The 18,799-nt window shown below is 36.8% G+C and overlaps 1 protein-coding gene across 3 annotated transcripts in view; it reads right to left on the bottom strand.

Moving 5' to 3' along the window:
• nmu (neuromedin U) overlaps nucleotides 1-18,799 on the bottom strand; it is a 58,002-nt gene that overhangs the window by 16,299 nt on the left and 22,904 nt on the right. For 2 of the 3 annotated variants that reach the window (XR_012101262.1, XM_073064636.1), the window contains exons 1-5: nucleotides 6,720-6,958; nucleotides 4,445-4,503; nucleotides 3,293-3,340; nucleotides 3,145-3,198; nucleotides 866-916 (exon numbers count right to left, since the gene is read on the bottom strand). Coding sequence is in view for 2 of the 3 variants with exons in the window: in XM_073064636.1 (XP_072920737.1) it covers nucleotides 866-916; nucleotides 3,145-3,198; nucleotides 3,293-3,340; nucleotides 4,445-4,503; nucleotides 6,720-6,789 (282 nt within the window). In the remaining variant the exon portion in view is untranslated. Of the gene's footprint in view, nucleotides 1-865; nucleotides 917-3,144; nucleotides 3,199-3,292; nucleotides 3,341-4,444; nucleotides 4,504-6,719; nucleotides 6,959-18,799 lie in introns of those variants that run through there. The other variant, XM_073064637.1, reaches the window with a different exon arrangement.

Genomic DNA, 18,799 nt, shown 5'->3' with positions numbered 1-18,799 from the left:
CTGAACAGTTTCTAACTAGCACAGTTCCGTGCATTTGTGTGACTGTTAGACACTACTCTGTCTCAGAGTGAACATTTTAAATAGTGTCAGTTGCATGCACTTGTGTTCAAAAAGCAGTGATTTTTGCCATTGATAGTTTGCGAGAAATAAACAGCAAGATAATTCAGAACTCTTTAGTCACTTAGTTTCAACAATGAACTGCAGTCTCAAGCATTCAAGCTTGGAGTTGGCAGAAAAAAAAGCCATGTGAAAATGAAACAATTTCACTACTTCAGCAATTTAGGAACTATGAAGAATTTGAAGATATCGACAAACATCTTGAATGTTACAATGAAAATGAAGATTTGGAGGAGGCAATCGTCTAAAGCATCGTATGAGGGTAATCCATTATCTGTACTAGGTGTCTGCGTTAATTTTGCTTATTTACAGTCAATCAAAAATCATGGAATCTTTTGTCAACAACTATTAGAAACTAATACAGAGTTTTATGGTACTGTAGTAGTAGTGACAGTGTTCCAAGACTTTCTGTATTTCATTTAAATACATAATTTGTTAAACAGTTAAATGGTAGTTTGTCTTTTTATACCTTTTAAACTATTTCCATGAAACTTCAGCTAATTGGGGCAGCTGCTAAATTGGGCCAAAATGTAAAACTCTGATGTATCCCAATTAACTAGAATCCACTGTATTTCAGATCTTTTAGCCAATACTCTCTTTAGTCACTTAGTTTCAACAATGAATAAGGAAACAATATCCTTTAAGCCTCTGAACTATAGTCACTGTTATCTAATTTTAAATTAAAGTCTAGACTGGAAACAGCTGATACTTTTCTAGACAATTTCCGAACAGCATTCAAACCACTTACCATAAAATCCAAATTGCCAGAATCATGGGTCCTAGAATAATGAAGTAAGAACTGTACAAAAAAAGAGAAATATTTTACTGAAGCATATGCCAATTACTTATACCTGCTTTTAGATTATTATCTTTCATACAGTGCAAAATATACTGCTTGCCCTTTTGCTTTCTCCTTTATCTTCTGAATCCTGCAGACGTTGTGCAGCATTAATATAAAATGGCTTTAGAAAGCAAAAAAAAGCTGGTACACAATATTCAATGAAAGAAGAATATTCATCTATTCATTAAAACTGAACTGAACAGTATGATGGATATCTGTACAGTAAAATTATATCATTGTCCATTTGCATGGGATCATGCTCTCCTAGTTTCACTCATATTAATTCATCGGTAACAACATTATCACCCACACTAGGCTAGCACCGTAACCTTTACCTCTGGGGTATTCCCAAACCATCTCTTCTTGGTTCCCACCTAGATTTCATCGAAGTTCTGTGATATCATGTGTTAACAACATTTAATGCACATCTACGTCAAAGGAGAAAGTTACCATCAATTAAGAGAAGGATTAGAGAATGGAAAAGCATTCTAATAAGCTCAAAAACATGCAGGTTGCTCCGATTTCATTAAAATTACACAGCTGTGACTACAAATACAACTTGAGGAAACATAATAATTTGGTCAGTATGATGTATGAGGTCATAAAAATTTCCTGTTATCAATCCATTAATGCAGGATGAGAAATGTGGAGCATCGTCTTCCATCAATTCATATCACACTTTAAATCATTGCTCTTTTCTCAGTTTTAGGAATGCACAGAAGCAAAACCTGGATTTGATTTGTAATTGCAAGACCTTCTGCTGTCAGAGTACAATCTACCCTATCTCAGATACGATCATGAGGAGCTGAGCTCAAGGAGGAAAAAACAAATTCAACACGAGTGGTTCTGTGTTGTTCTTATCTTCCAAGATTGAATTCAGAGATTTAATAATTTAATTTCCATTGCATTAAATTTTCAAAGTGAAAAAATTATGTGAAGCTGTTAAAATATGCATTTAAAATGTCTGAAATCAGTAAGCACAATGTGAAATTCAAAGTTGCCTTAAAAAAGTTACAGATCAAAAAATAATTTATATTTTAATGGATTTATAAAGTCATTCATCATATTACATTAGAAATCTTGTAGTTCTGGAGAATTCATTTAACATCTGACACTGCCTGTGCACTAAGGGGGAATTATTAATAGATTGTTGCTTATTAATTGGATATTAAGCTTTAACTTTCACCCAGTCTGTATTGAAAAGGCATTATATTGGCCTGGAAGATTACTGCTTGTGAAACAAACTATCCCTAATCAGTTTTCTCAATGTCAGCAGTTAGCCCATATGTTCATTTGGACAGAAAGCTGCAGATGAGTTTATGAAGGCAATTCTGTCAGCACTGCACCGCTATCTTGTGAACATTCTCGATTTGTTACTATTCTCTTATATTTTAAATGTGCTCAAATCTCTCCCATTAGGAGCCACATTTGCTAGACAACGTGAATTTTCCATTTGCTGAAGGCCTGGTTTTCTCTATTCAGATTCTAATATATTTTTCAGCAAGGTAAGGCAAGACCGACAAAACGGCAAAACCTGGAAATAATGGAAACCTTCCTCCCTCAGCATTACAATGGATAATAGCACCTCGTAAGTTCTTAGAACATATTTGAAAATGGTTCAAATCAAAATGGCAAATCAAAGCTGAGAAAGAAACTAAGTGCAGTCAACTTTATAAGGGAGGAAGAAGCATAAGCAGATCCCTCCCATGTACTGTTTTTTTTTGCAGATACATTTTGAGAGGCATGCGGAGTAAGAGAATCTTTGAGTTCAGCAATTAACTTTTCTTTGATTTGAATAAATGGCAGTAAGAAGAGTACTTTCTAGAATTTGCAATATAACAAAACTAAAATTAATAGTTATCCAGTTCTGAAATATCTGCCAGCTTATTTTTGAAAGCAGAGGTCATACATTTATCTCTTACTCCACAGTCATTTAATGAGCTAAACCAAGAAATTTACAACAAAGAAAAGGGACATTTAGCCCATTGGCACAGTAGGACTAAAAAAATGCTATCCACCTTAGTCCCACTTCTCAGCTCCTGGTTTAGAGTCATACAGAACAAGAGAGTACATTGAAATTCACTGTCAGATATTTTAACCTTAAAGTGATGAAAAGCAAACATATATTGGGTTCAAGCCAGTTCATTGCATGTAATTCTTCGTGTGCATTGTAATAAAACAAATACCTTTTGCAGAGTTATCCAGGCCATATAACACTGTTCTTCAAATGTAGTTCTTGGCTGGTAAAGCAAAATGTAAATTCATCAGAGTTTTTAAAATCTTTTATAAACCCATGAATACTATAAACGTCCAACATAATTATTTGGTTCTCACCTGTTGCTGACGATTGTCAGAGAGAAAGGATGAGCACAGATCATCCATCTGGAAGAAATAATGCAGGAGTTAGAAAATGTTTCCTCTATTTGATTTAATTCTGATCAATCAATACTATAACAAACATCTGATGCATCTGAACAATTATTTTCTAAGACAAATGGAGGGAGGACTCCACAATATCGGTTTATGGAATTTCTTTAAACAATATCATACAAATTTAAACAAATACTTTTCTAAAACAGAAAGAGTTAAATTGCACTCTCTTTGAACTTTCACAGAAATAATCTGGTCACTACAAACAAAACTTGAAGTGGAAGTGAACCATAGGATAAGTAATGTAGAAAAAAAACTAACCTGGAAAGACTTCATTTAAAAAAGCAATATTGTAAAAGTTCCGGAGCTGTAATTCTCATATAATTTACTAGATGCAAGTGACATGAGAATTACTTTTATATTTATCTTATACTTTTCATTAAAGATTCCTACAAGAATTCCTGTATCATCTGTACACAGATTATAAATGTTAATGATAGAAAACTGTGGGAAAGTATATATAAAGTACAAGACATGAATATGAGATTACTTGAAAAAAATCAATATATATTATTATTCATTATAATGATTAAAAAGATATTATTAAAATAATTTTCAAATACTTATTACCATTAAAGTTTATGAACAATAGAAAATCACTAAATGCATGTATAGATTTGCATTCATCTAGCTTGCATATGAATGAACAGAAATGGGAAAACTGTACAGAAAAATAGAAATCCATTATACTCATTAAAACATCTCACTTATGGAATAAAAAATAGAGTAGGAATGTAGTTTCCCAGAACTAGGCTGATTTATGATAGTATCACTATTAAAAGCACTTTCTATGAGTGAGTCAAAAATGAGTTTGCGAAGAATGTAGGAGAAATGCATTTATCATCGTGGACAACTATAAATAATTACATTACTGATAAATTACACAATTTAGCATCAATTAGGAAATAATTTCCAGAAAATACTGGCTTCTGTGTCTGCAGATAACTATTGTGACATGTGACACAATGTTTTTTCTCCTTGCTTTGCTATGTTAAAAACAAAAGAACTGAGATTATTTAGATTTAAGTCCTTCGAACTCTGCTTACTTATGATTACCTCTCTCCATAGATGTAACTCGTGTCCTTCTACTAACCTCTGTGGTGATGTAGGAGTACCTATAGAACACACAAGACACAATTACACACCAGCATTTAGGAAATCCATAAACTCCTACAAACATATTGCAAGTAATTGACAAAGCAAATATTTTTAACTTGTGTTTGGTATTTCATTATTATTTTTAAGAATATTAAGGGTAATGTTGGTGATGCAGTAATGTAAAATGTGTATGGGAAACAGCAACCTCAGTAGAAATAAAAATTGGGAGATATGATTATACTATTCAATTATTTTTCTATTTTATACGCAAAATTATCTGTGATAATTATATAATTACATTTTGAAGTAGTAAAATAAATAATAAGTTTAAAATTATGGGCAATAATATTTGAAAATTTAGTTGTTATTTTGTTTACTCTATTTGCATTTTAGCTTTCCATATGAAAATTGAAATATGATGATGCATATACAATTCTAAAACTACTTCGATAGGATAATTTGAGTTCTACTCTTAGAATGGATTGGGGGGGGGGGGGAGCTATTTGCTTCCTGTACATTGCAGCCTATATTTAAGTACTGTACCATGCATCATTATCTCAAATAGTTAATCCTTACATCTCTAAATTTACAATTATGTTAGGCGTTTCTAATTTTAAAGGTAGCTCTGTTTTAGATAGTAATTTAGATCTATGTTGCCTATAAATTATTACCCAAACTACAGCTACATTTAAAATACAATCTCAAAGCTTTCCTTTAGAGCAAGGAATACATGAACAATGGCTGCCTATTTTGAAAAAAAATCAAGACTTTATAAACATTCCTAATTTAGGAGTTTGAATAGCATGATTAGGATGAATGTACACTTTATTTTTCCTAAACAAACATTCAAAACTCCAATGCCTCCATTCTCTGAACAGTCTCTTTTGACTGTATTCCCCTATCCCAAGAACCAATTACATTTATTTTATATAGGAAGCCAGGACATTTTTGGATACGAGATAGGAGCAACAATCTTGCTTCTCTAACAATCTTTCTCCCAAGTTTAAGAAAGCAATGTTACATTACTTTCTTTACTTACCTAATCTTCCTGTGAGTTCCAGGAACAGTTTTTTTTTTTATTTAAATAGAGTTTCTATTGGCAACTTAAAACAAAGTCCATTTAAAGAATTGAGAAAATAAAACATAAAAATAAACTTACAATGATCTCAACCAATCAAAAGGGTATTTTCTTCATCATACAGAATAATTACAAGTGAGTTATTCTACCCTAGTCAATTAAACTAATGCAATCCTCAAGCTTGATTTGTTGTGGAATTACTATGTGAAAACCCTTTTTCTAAATACCATCTCTTTGCTTTAATTAATTCATGACTATCACAAGGACATTAACACTAATTGAGAAGCAATAGGCCATGTCAGTGATAGCCAAGAGTCAGAGCCTGGTTTCAGAGGTTCCCTTCCCTGAGGGTTGTTAGAAAACCATAATGGGTAACTTGGCAGTTTCATTATTGCTGCCATTTTTTAAATGCGTATGAATTCACTCAATTTAAATCCCTTGCATTCTGGTATGTTTTGAGCTTTGCAACTCGTGGATCACGAGGCCAGACTGCTGAACTACCTACCAGTCCAGTAATTTTGCTAAAATTTTACCATCCTGAACAGGGTGGAATGGAGGGCAGTGAACGAACAGGGAAGATCAACATTAAATATTTAATGGAAAATCTATCTTTGCTCCTTCTATTTGAACAACTAAACACTGTACAACTTTTCCTTTTTGCTCAACCTGTACTTCAACGGACAGTATGCAAAACGTTTTATACCCAATAGATTCCCATGTTCAGGTAAAGCCCGTTCATGTTCATTTGTACAGATTGCTAACAGTGCTGGACAGATTGGGTCAAGAAATAGATTAATGCAACCTCTTCACATACTGAATGTTTTAAATCCCCTTTTACATCCACATTATATTATCTCCGCGATTTTTAAATTGACACAATACTGCACATAAAACACACCCAATGTGCACAGACGCACTTCTTTGTTGGCGTTCCTAATTTAAAAGTTTTCTAGAGCAACAACTAAAGGAACGAGCAACAGGAGAAAAAGAGATAAACAGGTTTCAAGTCAGTCGCTTAGAAGCACAAAGTGAAACGATTATAACAAAGGCAACAGGAAAGAAAACACCGAGAAAATGCCCAAAGTGAAATGTGAGCTGAACAGGAATTGTAGCAACATTTTGATGAACGTGGGTGATGATGAGTGGGAGAGCTACCTTGTGAGAAGGAGCCCCGGGAGAGAAGGAGCAGTGCCAGTACGACGACGGAGGAATGGTGGCGCTTCATGGTGAAGGATGCTGCGCGGCGTTCTCTCTGTTTCTCGGTACTAGCACGGCTCGGAGCTCAGCATGGTCGCCAGCAGCTCGGAGACGTCCGCACTTTTATTGCCGTCCATCTCAGGAATCTTTTCAATTAAATCACGCGTCAGCGCCCACAGGATCAAGCGTCACGTGAATGGACGAGATGGCTGTGTCATTCATACTCAGAAAACACTTCGTCCAACCATCATCACCCCTCGGCTCGATGTGCTTGTGGTCACCTTGTAAGTAGTAGTGCCACATCGGCACTACAAAGACAGCGGGAACTTACTCCATGGTTTTGAAAAGTTAGGGAGCGAGTCCCGAACATAACTTATCCGATTCCTGTCCTGTAATTGAATAATATAACCTGGAACGCTACGATGAAGTACGAATGTTCTAAACTGTTTAGTTTGTGAGCTTGATCCGAACAGGGAATGTCATTGCACGAAGGGGAAATATGCCTATAAAGTAGTTTGAGTGATACATTCCGCAAAGTAGAGCAGGTACATCGCTATGAAAGACTCCTTCACGGAATCTTTCATCGGAGACAATTCCCCTTGGCTCTGTATACTGGTTCAGCGAGCTAAACTATCTTTACATTTTCACCGAGGTTTTTTTCACTGACCTAACAGTATTCAGGATTAAATGTAGCTGCGACATGAAATAAACTGGCTGTGATTTCAATAGTACTTAAAACTTTTAACTTTTAATTTTATTACTGCGGCCTTTGAGTATAGCAACATATGCGCACGCGCGGCTGAATCTCTTCATTGCTGTACTAACAATGAAACGAAACAGAAGCAGATTAATTGTTCTAAATAGCAGTCAAAGCAATGCTTACAGTAAATTGGGCATTTTCCCAAGGCTGCTCACGGTGCTCAGTTTTGTTATAACCATTCAGCATATAAAATACACGTTCACAATTTTACCACCTAGATTAAACTTCAATGAAAGTTCAGGTTTCAGATGGTTGACCTTTAGTTATTTCCTGTGACAAATCATTAACCTGAAATGTTACGTCTGGTTTTTTTACGCAGCTGTCTATTGTAATTGTTGTGATTGAAGGAAGATGGAAAATGATGCTTCATAAGAATGTGTTGAGACCTCCATTAGTCATAGCTCACGCGAATAATTTGGACTCAGTGAATGAGCATCCCAGTATTAAAACTGGAACAACTGTGGACAGGGGAACAAAGCTGTGGAAAGGCAACAGAAGGAAATGCTTATTTATGTAGTTTTTTTCCTCCAGTTTTTTTGAAGTATGATCATGATCATAATGCTGGAAACAGCAGTCAACATTTAAGACCATAGGACAATAAAATATAGGAGCAGAATTACCACTCGGCCCAACAAGTCTGCTCCACCATTTAATCACAGTTGATCCATTTCTGTCTCCGCCCCAGTCCTCTGTCTTCTTCCCGTATCCGTTCATGCCCTGACTAATCAAGAATCTATCAACCTCTGCTTTAACTATACCCAATGACTTGGCCTCCACAGACACCTGTGGCAATGAATTTGACAAATTCACCACTCTCTGGCTTTGGAAAGAATTCCTCCTCACATCCATTCTAAAAGGATGCCCTTCTATTCTGAGGCCATGTCTTCTGGTCTTAGACTCCCCCACCATAGCAACTATCCTCTCCAATCCACTCTATCAAGGCCTTTCAACAATTGATAGATTTCAATGAGGTCACTCCTCATTCTTCTGAACTCCAGTGAGTACAGGCCCAGAGCCGTCAAACGCTCTTTATATCACAAGCCTTTAAATCCCGGAATCATTTTCATGAACCTCCTTTGAACCCTCTCCAATGTCAGCACATTCTTTCTTAGATAAAGGGCCCAAACCTGCTCATAGTACTCGTAAGTGAGGCCTCACCAGTGCTTTATAAAGTCTCAATTTTACATCCTTGCTTTTATATTCTAGTCTTCTCAAAATGATACTAACATTGCATTTGCCTCCCTCACCACCAACTCAACCTGCAAATTTACTTTTAGGGAATCCTGCACAAGAACTCCCAAGTTGCATTGCAGCTCAGATTTTTGAATTTTCTCTCCATTTCAAAAATAGTCTACCAATTTATTTCTTCTACCAAAGTGCATGACCATACACTTCCTGTCACTATACTCCACCTGCCACTTATTTGCCTATTCTAATCTGTCTAAGTCTTTCTGTAGGCTCTCTACTTCCTCATAACTACCTGTTCTCCAACCATCTTTGTATTGTCTGCAAATGTTGTCACAAAGCCATCAATTACATCATCCAAGTTTTGACAAATAATGTAAAAAGAAGCAGTCCCAAAACAGACCCCTGTGGAACACCATTAGTCACCAACAGCCAACCAGAAAAGGCTCTCTTTATTCCCACTCTTTGCCTCCTGCCGAACAACCACTACTTTATCCATGTTAGAATTTTTCCTGTAATACCTGGGGCTCTTAATTTGTTATCCAGCCTCGTGTGGCACCTTGTCAAAGGCCTTCTAAAAATGCAAGTACACAACATTCTCCCATTGACTATCCTGCTTGTTACTTCTTCAAAGAATTTCAACAGGTTATTTGGCAAGCTTTTCCCTTAAAGAAATCATGCTGATTATGGTCTATTTTATCATGTGCCTCCAAGTACTCCGAAACTATATCCTTAACAATTGACATCAACATCTTCCCAACTACTGAGATCAGACTAGTTGGCCTATAATTTCCTTTCTTCTGTCCCTCTCCTTTCTTGAAGAGTGCAGTGACATTTGCAATATTCCCTTCCTTTGAAGTCATGCCAGAATCAATTGATTCTTGAAAGAAAGTTACTAATGCCTCTACAGTCTTTACACCCACAATCACAACCTCTCCTTACAAATTTGCTCCTCCAATTCTCGCTCCCCATTAGGTGGTCTATAATACACCCCTATAAGTGTTACTGCACCTTTCCCATTCCTCAATTCCACCCAAATAGCCTCCCTAAACGAGCCCTCTAATCTATCCTGCCAAAGCACCGCTGTAATATTTTCTCTGGCAAGCAATGCAACACCTCCCCCTCTTGTCCCTCCAATTCTATCACACCTGAAGCAACGAAATCCAGGAATATTTAATTGCCAATCACCCCCCTCCTGCAACCATGTTTCACTAATAGCTACAACATTATATTTCCAGGTATCAATCCATGCTCTAAGCTCATCCACCTTTCTTACAATGCTCCTAGCATTAAAATAGATGCATTTAAGAAACTCTCCACCTCTTACACTTTAGGAGATCTAGGCCTCATATGGAGCCAGTGATCATTAATGGAGAATGTGTGGAGCAGGTTAAGACCTACGAGAATCTGGGAGTACAGTTAGACGAGAAGCTAGACTGGACTGCCAACACAGATGCCTTGTGCAGGAAGGCACAGAGTCGACTGTACTTCCTTAGAAGGTTGGCGTCATTCAATGTCTGTAGTGAGATGCTGAAGATGTTCTATAGGTCAGTTGTGGAGAGCGCCCTCTTCTTTGTGGTGGCATGTTGGGGAGGCAGCATTAAGAAGAGGGATGCCTCACGTCTTAATAAGCTGGTAAGGAAGGCGGGCTCTGTCGTGGGCAAAGTACTGGAGAGTATAACATCGGTAGCAGAGCGAAGGGCGCTGAGTAGGCTACGGTCAATTATGGAAAACCCTGAACATCCTCTACATAGCACCAGCCAGAGACAGAGAAGCAGTTTCAGCGACAGGTTGCTATCGATGCAATGCTCCTCAGACAGGATGAAGAGATCAATACTCCCCAGTGCCATTCGGCTTTACAATTCAACCGCCAGGAGTAAGATATGTTAAAGTGCCGGGGTTAGGACTCAATGTATTAAGTAAACTACTTAAGAACTTTTTAAAAGCTATTATTAATGCTTTTTGAGAGAGTGATTTAGATGCATATCATATTTTTACTGAGTTAAGTATTGTATGTAATTAGTTTTGCTATAACAAGTGTATGGGACATTGGAAAAAATGTTGAATTTCCCCATGGGGATGAATAAAGTATCTATCTATCTATCAATCTACACTCTATTTATCCCTAACAGTGCAAACAATGTTATTATCTTTTTCTTCCTTCTCCCCTACATCTTCGGTCTGAGCGCTCCCCTTCTCTATCACCTGCCTATCCTCCCTCACACACTGTCTACTGTCATACTTCACACCTTTCAGTTTCCCAAGAACCTTTTTCCACGTAATGGAAACTTCACATATTTCTGCTTCCTGACACTCTCGAACTTCTGGCATACTGCTAATTTCTTCCACACTGAAGACTGATACAAAACATTTTTGGACCAATAATTCTCACAAAAAAAAACTTGACAGACTAACTTCAAAAGAATTTCAGAACTGAAATTTTGATTAAACATTGCCAATCAGCATTGTCAAGCCATGAAGTATTGCTGGAATATAAAACAATAATTTGGAAGAAAGACATATTGATAACAATGATGTTATTTTTCCTAGCTAACAAAAATTTTATTACATTTGTGACTGTAATGCTTATCCTGATACAATTCTACAAATTATCTCTTTCAGAAAATGTTTTTCCAATTAATTGTGATTGCTAGAACCTAGAACTACAGTGGTTCAACAGGATTGCACTGGAGACATCAACAACATCAGATTGAGAACTTCAGATGCCTTGCTCTTTTTCTAGATACTGTTGTAATTAGAGACAATCAAAAGTCACTGATCATCTTATCTCTGAGCATTGTTACCATGGCATTTTAAGGGTCATTTCATTAATGGATTCACTGCTCAATTGTTGAATTTCTGCTTTTGGAAGCATGACAATTTCATCTCATTTAGAAAAATGAATTGGTAATGTTGCTTTGATGAGATCTTGATTTGTAAATTGATTTTTTTTCAAAAGAATGTTCTTTTTCTGGAGAAAGATACTTTAGCATGGAAAACCCTATGATTTTCCATTGATTACAAGAACTTAAACTTTGTTAGAGTCCAGACTGCGAAAAAAAGATTGATAATAGCCTACAAGAAGGCTATTATCAGGTAACATTGCTTAAATAATTAAAAATTTATTTTTACACTTAATGTACACATAAAATTGCCCATATTTCCAATATCTGCTTCTGCAGAAGAGAAGGAAGAACAGACTAAGAAAGAACCCTTACTCATTATCCACTCCAAGTAATGTATTTCACAGGAATAGAATGAGCATCCTGCAATTCTTGAAGTTAATAATGTCACATTTCCTCACATTATACTCCATGCAACAAATGTATGCCCCCCTCACATATGACATGTATGTCTCTTTGCAGACTTTTTAAGTCCCTCACAACTTCCTTTCCCACCAATTTTTATTTCTGTCAACAAATTTAGCAACTACAGATTTTGCCCTTTAAGTCATTGAAAGGGATTACAAATAGTTGAGTCCTCAGCAATGATACCTGGGGCATACCACTAATTATACTTTGTTCCCAGTAAATGCCTTGATTACCTTGACTCTGTTTTCTGTTCATTATAAGATGAACACTTATATTACTGCTATGACCTGGCCATTAAATCATACTCATATAAAGAAAAGAGTTACTTTAGGTATCCAGCATCTGCAGTTTTGCATTTTGTGTAAATTATACCTTCTGATCCTAGCAACACAAACATCTTGCATGTGATATTAAACTAGAGCAATATTACACCCTCATTATAAATACCTGTATATCCAATCGTTTCTCTCTAATTTTGGTATCTCTGATATATGGCGTTTCCTTCGTCCTACTGAGAGGGATTATTCTTTTTTTTCACATGTTCATCATACTTTCACTAGAATTGACTAATTCTTACTCGACAACCAACTTATTCCATTTGCCTACTCTTGTGACTATCAGAGTATACTGATTTCTGACCATGCCCCAATTACTCTCTCTCTGAACTTTCCTGGTCTCCCTCAGAGGAATAAACACTGGCGGTTTGATTCAACTTTATTATCGGATGATGATTTTCTAAAATTTATTAAGGATCAGATAACCTTTTATTTTAACACTAATACATCACCTGAAATGTCATCCCAGATTGTCTGGGATGCCATGAAAGCATACCTGAGGGGTCAAATAATCTCTTACACAGCAAATCTCAACAGAAGATCCTGTGCAGATCAATTAGACCTCATTAACCAGATTAAAGAATTGGATCAACTATATGCTCAAACTAAGAACCCTGAACTATACAAGAAGCGTGTTGAACTCCAAACTAAATTTAATCTTCTGTCTACTCAACCTGTCGAACGCCAACTTCTCAAAAGCAAGAGTCGCTTTTACATTCATGGGGATAAGTCTGGTAAATTTCTAGCCAATCAGCTGAGGCGTTCCAAAGCCAAACAACATATTACAAAGATCCGGAAGGAGAACGGAGACTTTACATCGGATCATTTAGAAATTAATGTCGCATTTTAAAAATTTTATTCTCGGCTTTATTCCTCTGAATCTTTGAATGACAACATCTCTGTTGATCAATTTTTAAAGAATCTGAATATTCCCTCACTTTCATCTGATTTTAAAGCCAAACTTAATGCGCCTATATCATCAGAAGAAATATCTTTTGCAATCTTTGCACTGTCCTCAGGGAAATCTCCTGGACCTATTGGGTTCCCTGTAGAATTTTATAAATCATTTTCTTCACTTCTCTCTCCTCAGTTACTTTCAGTATTATATGACTCATTTAATTATGGCAAACTGCCACTCTCTTTCAATGAGGCATCTATTATTCTTCTATTAAAAAAGGGCAAAGACCCAACAGAGTGTTCCTCGTATAGGCCGATTTCTTTGCTCAATGTTGATGTAAAGATCTTAGCTGAAGTTTTGGCTCATAGATTAGAAACCGTCATTCCCTCCATTATCTCTGATGACCAATCAGGTTTTATCAAAAACTGTCTCCCTTTTTTTAACATTCGGCATTTATTTAATATCTTATACTCACCTCCAACTGGGATTCCTGAATGTGTTATTTCCCTCAATGCGGAGAAAGCATTTGATCGTATAGAGTGGAACTACCTTTTTGCAGTCTTAGAAAAATTTGACCTCGGTCAAAGTTTCATCTCTTGGATCAAATTGCTGTACCTGTATCCTACTGCTTCTGTTTTAACTAATTTTCAGAAATCCCAGGTATTTAATCTCAAATGTGGCACCCGTCAGGGATGCCCCTTAAGTCCCTTTCTCTTTGATTTGGCTATAGAACCTCTGGCGATTGCATTTTGAAATTGTCCTGAATTGACCGGGATTTGGAGAGGGGGTGTTGAGCATAAAGTTCCTCTTTATGCTGACGACTTATTACTCTTTCTCTCAAATCCGTCTACATCCTTACCTCTAATGTTTTCACTTCTTGACCAGTTTAGCCAGATCTCTGGCTATAAACTTAATTTACATAAGAGTGAACTTTTCCCAATTAATAAAGAAGCACAAGAACTAACATTTCGTGATCTCCCTTTTAAAGTAGTCCATAATCAATTTACTTATCTTGGAATTACAGTCACAAGGAAGTTTAAAGATCTCTTTCATGAAAACTTTGCCGATCTTTCATATACTATAAAGCAGAGTCTGGCACAATGGTCACCTCTAGCTATGTCTTTGGTAGGTCGTATTAATGTTGTTAAAATGTATGTTCTCCCCAAATTTTTATACTTATTTCAATCTATCCCAATTTTTATTCCTAAATCTTTTTTTGATTCCTTAGACTCTATTATTTTGCATATCTGCGGAAGAATAAGCGCTCAGAATTAATAAAATCCATCTCCAAAAATCTAAAAAAGAGGGTGGCATGGCTTTACCTAACTTTCGTTTATATTATTGGGCAGTTAATATACGTTGTGCTACCTTTTGGTCTTTCTTCCATGGCCAACTCGAGTGCCCTAATTGGGTGGCAATGGAGTTGAGCTCCACTAAAGAATTATCTATCTCTGCACTTCTTGGCTCTGCACTCCCTAGTAGTCTGTCCAGATTAATAGCTAATCCTCTTGTTAGACACACTTTGTGTATATGGGCTCAGTTTAGGAAATGCTATGGTTTCCATGGTTTTTCCGTTTCCAGCCCTGTCGTACATAATCACCTTTTTTAACCTACTACGTACGATTCAGCATTCCATGTTTGGTATAGGAAGGGCATTAGACATTTTGAAGATCTTTTCATTGATAATCGCTTTGCTTCCTTTCAGCAGCTCTCTGTAAAGTTCAATCTGCCCAATGCTCAATTTTTTAGATATCTCCAAATTAGACACTTTATTGCTCCTTTAATTCCTAACATTCCTGAAATGCCTGCGAAAAATGCTATGGACTTATTTCTTTCCATTAATCCACTAGGTAAAGGTTTAATATCAATTATTCGAGATAAATTAGCAGCCTTACGATGGGCCCCTGTGGATAAAATTAAAATGGCCTGGGAGCAGGATTTAAATACCTCCTTAACTGATGAGAGCTGGGACTCGATTCTCAAATTGGTTAACTCAACCGCTCTTTGTGCGCGCCATTCCCTTTTACAGTTTAAGATTGTTCATTGAGCCCATATGTCTAAATCTAAACTATCTCGATTCTACCCTAACATTAGTCCGCTCTGTGATAAATACAAGAGGGGTGTGGCCTCTCTCATTCATATGTACTGGTTCTGTCCTAGCTTGGAGAAATTTTGGAAAGATGTCTTCACTACGTTATCGTATATTCTGAATCAGCACCTAGAACCAAACCCCTTAATTGCTTTGTTCGGTTTCTGGGGCGAGACAGATTTATGTCTGAGTCCGACCAAATGCCGAATATTATCCTTTGCCTCTCTCCTGGCTAGACGCTTGATCCTCCTTAGATGGAGAGATGTTGCCCCGCCCACCCATGCTCAATGGCTTAACGACATTATGGCCTGCTTGGACCTCGAAAAAATTCATTACTCAGTTCTTAATTCGGATCTAAAGTTCCATAAGGTCTGGGGACCTTTTATCGAGTACTTTCATAACCTTCCTCTTGACTAGGGTTTTTTTTTTCTTTTCGGTCCCTTGCTTTCAGCTCCCTTTTTTTTCTGGTCGTAGGCATTATTATCCTCTGTTGCTAAGTGTATTCACAGTCTGGGAGTTTGATTGTCCTGATTTATATTCTCTATATTGTGTTGTGGTTGGTCTGGAGTTTTTTTTTGTGTTGTGGGGCTTGGGGAGGATACTAAGTTTACTTGTCTTTAATTTAGGTGCTTTTTTGTTAAATTCTCTTCCTTTGTAGCATATTGTCATTGTATGCTTAATTTTGCACTGTATCAATGTTCCTTATTGTGATTTGGGGTTTTTTTAATTTGTAAAATGTACAGAAAAAACTAATTAAAAAAAATAAATACCTGTAGATATTTTCACTTTTCTATTCAATGTTGTTGCATATTAGTTTTATTAGATAGGTACAATGGATGTGGGTGGGTAAACAAATATAACTTTGTCACTACACTGAAAGATAACCTTCAAATCCGTCTGGAGGCATTAACCTTTAGTGCACCTTTGACAATAACATATTAAACCTTTTGATACAATGCAGTTCATCACTGTTTTAAATATTTACTGATCATTTCTGTTACTGCCATGACTTCACCTTTACTGGAGGACTAATCATAAATATCACTCCACTCCATAAGAAGGGAAGGGAAGCAAAACATCAAGAAACTACAGACCAGTTAGCCTGGCTTCAATGGCTAGCAAGATGTTGGGGTTCATTATTAAGGATGAGGTTTCATGGTACTTGGAGGTATGTGATCAAATAGGTTGAAGTCAGCATGATTGCCTTAAGGGGAATCTTGCCTGACAAATCTGTTGGAAACATTTGGGGAAATAATAGGCAGGATAGATAAATGAGAGTTAGTGGATGCCATGCATGGAGTGTGAAACAAGAGAAGAATCCACATTATCACAGGGAATATACTAGCATGGATAGAAGACTGTCTGACTGGCAGAAGACAAAGAATGGGAATGAAGGAGGCCCTTTCTGATTGACAGTGATGAATGTGTACCTCAGGGGTCAGTGTTAGGTTACTTTTCATGTTATATGTTAATAATCTGAATAACAAAACTGATGGCCTTGTGGCCAAGTTTGTAGGTGATACAATAATAGGTGGAAGGGCAGGCTGTGCTGAGGAAGCAGGAAGTCTGCAGGAGGCCTCATACAGATTAGAAGAATGGACAAACAAGTGGAAGATGTAAGATGGTGTAGGGAAGTCTATTTCCATGCAATTTGATAGAAGTTATAAAGGTGTCGGCTATTTTTCAAAATGGAGAGCAATTTCAGAATTTAAAGGTGTAAAGGGTCTTGGGAGTCCTGGAGCAGGATTGACTGGAGGTTGGTTAAGCTACAGATTGTGTCGGTAGTAAGGAAGGCAACATCAATGTGAATATTAATTTAATATTAGTTATTAAATGTGCATCAAGCCATAGTAATGCTTTCCCATTTGACCATACTCATGAATATTCATGTATGGTTAAATGACAACTAATTGAATTGAATTGAACTGATTTGAATTTTGGGAGGACGAGAATGCAAAAGCAGTGATGTAATTCTGAGGCTTTATGAAGTCTTAACATTTGGAGTGTTATGAGCAGTTTTGGGCATCATACTTGAGAAAGGATATGCTGGTATTAGAGAGGATCCAGAATATGTTTACAAGAACTATCCTGGGAATGAAATTGTTAACATATAATGTTTGATGTGTTTGAGCCTGTACTCTCCGGAGTTTAGTAGAATAAGGGGGAATCTCATTGAAACCTATCAAACTTTGTAAGGCCTAGATAGAGTGGATGTGGAAAAGATGTTTTGTATAGTGGGAGAGTCTAGAACCAGAGAGCACGTCCTCAGAATAGAAGGATGTCCATTTAGAACAGAGATGATGAGGAATTCCTTGAACAAGAGGATGGTGAAATCATTTGCCACAGACAGCTATGGAGGCCACGTCATTGAGTATAGGCTCTTGCCTAGTAAGGGCATCAAAGGTTACAGGGATATGTTTTTCATTGGTAAGAGTGTCAAAAGTTATGAGGAGAGGCATGAGAATGGGATTGAAACTAAATCAGCTACGATCAAACGGCAGAGCAGACTTGATGGGCTGAATGGCCTAATTCTACTCTTATGTCTCATCGTCTTAATGATATACAGTATTACGAGCCTTTGTGTATTGATCCTTTCACTTTCCAGATAAGAAATCTATTTCACGTGTCACTGCCCTATGAAGTAAAGAGTATTGCAAAACTTGACACATTAAATCTGTGAGTCAGCATAGAGATGTTATTGATCTTTTCAAAACACAAGAGCTGTTCGTTATTTTCAGAAAATCACTATTTAAATTAAATACAATCTACTTATGTATTCACCACAATTCTGATGACTCCTCAGATTGGTTTCATAACATGATAAACTGCTCAAGCCACTGATCATTCCTTAAGCTTGGTGCATTCAACAAAATTCTTCAAGGTGGAAAGTTCACTGTCACATCCTAAATCTGATAGGTTCAGAACAATATTTATAATTGTAAGCATGTAAGATTTTAATGATGCTTTCCAGCATGGTTTAATTTTCCAATCTGATCAATTGTACCCTTTTAAACTATATCTGTGTCTGACCCTCACACTACTCCAGCCCCAGTACACTATTTACAAACGCTTCTCTAGTACACTTAGTGATGAAATCTATGTTAGTGTTTGTGGTAACTAAAATGTTTCTTGGGGAGTTCTATGACATGGTCAAGCAGTTCAGTTGTTGCTCAGACCAATCATCCGAACGTTTAATAAATGTGATAACATAAGAAATAGGAGCAGGAGCAGGACATCTGGCCTGTCAAGCCTGCTCCACCATTCAATAAGATTATGACCGATCTGGCCATGGACTCATCCCCAACTACCTGCATTTTCAGACACCACCATCAGAGAGTTCAGTTCCACTCCCACAACATCACTGGCCTTACAAATAAGTTTGTTGATTCTGTTGGTGTCTGCTACCCTCAGCCTGCTGCCCCAGCACACAACAGCAACCATGATAGCACTGGCCACCACA

The sequence above is a fragment of the Hemitrygon akajei genome, chromosome 13, assembly GCF_048418815.1.
Source record: "Hemitrygon akajei chromosome 13, sHemAka1.3, whole genome shotgun sequence".
In the NCBI taxonomy this organism is placed as follows: domain Eukaryota; kingdom Metazoa; phylum Chordata; class Chondrichthyes; order Myliobatiformes; family Dasyatidae; genus Hemitrygon; species Hemitrygon akajei.
Note: the sequence above shows the minus strand (reverse complement) of the source record. Positions and strands in the feature narration are given on the sequence as shown.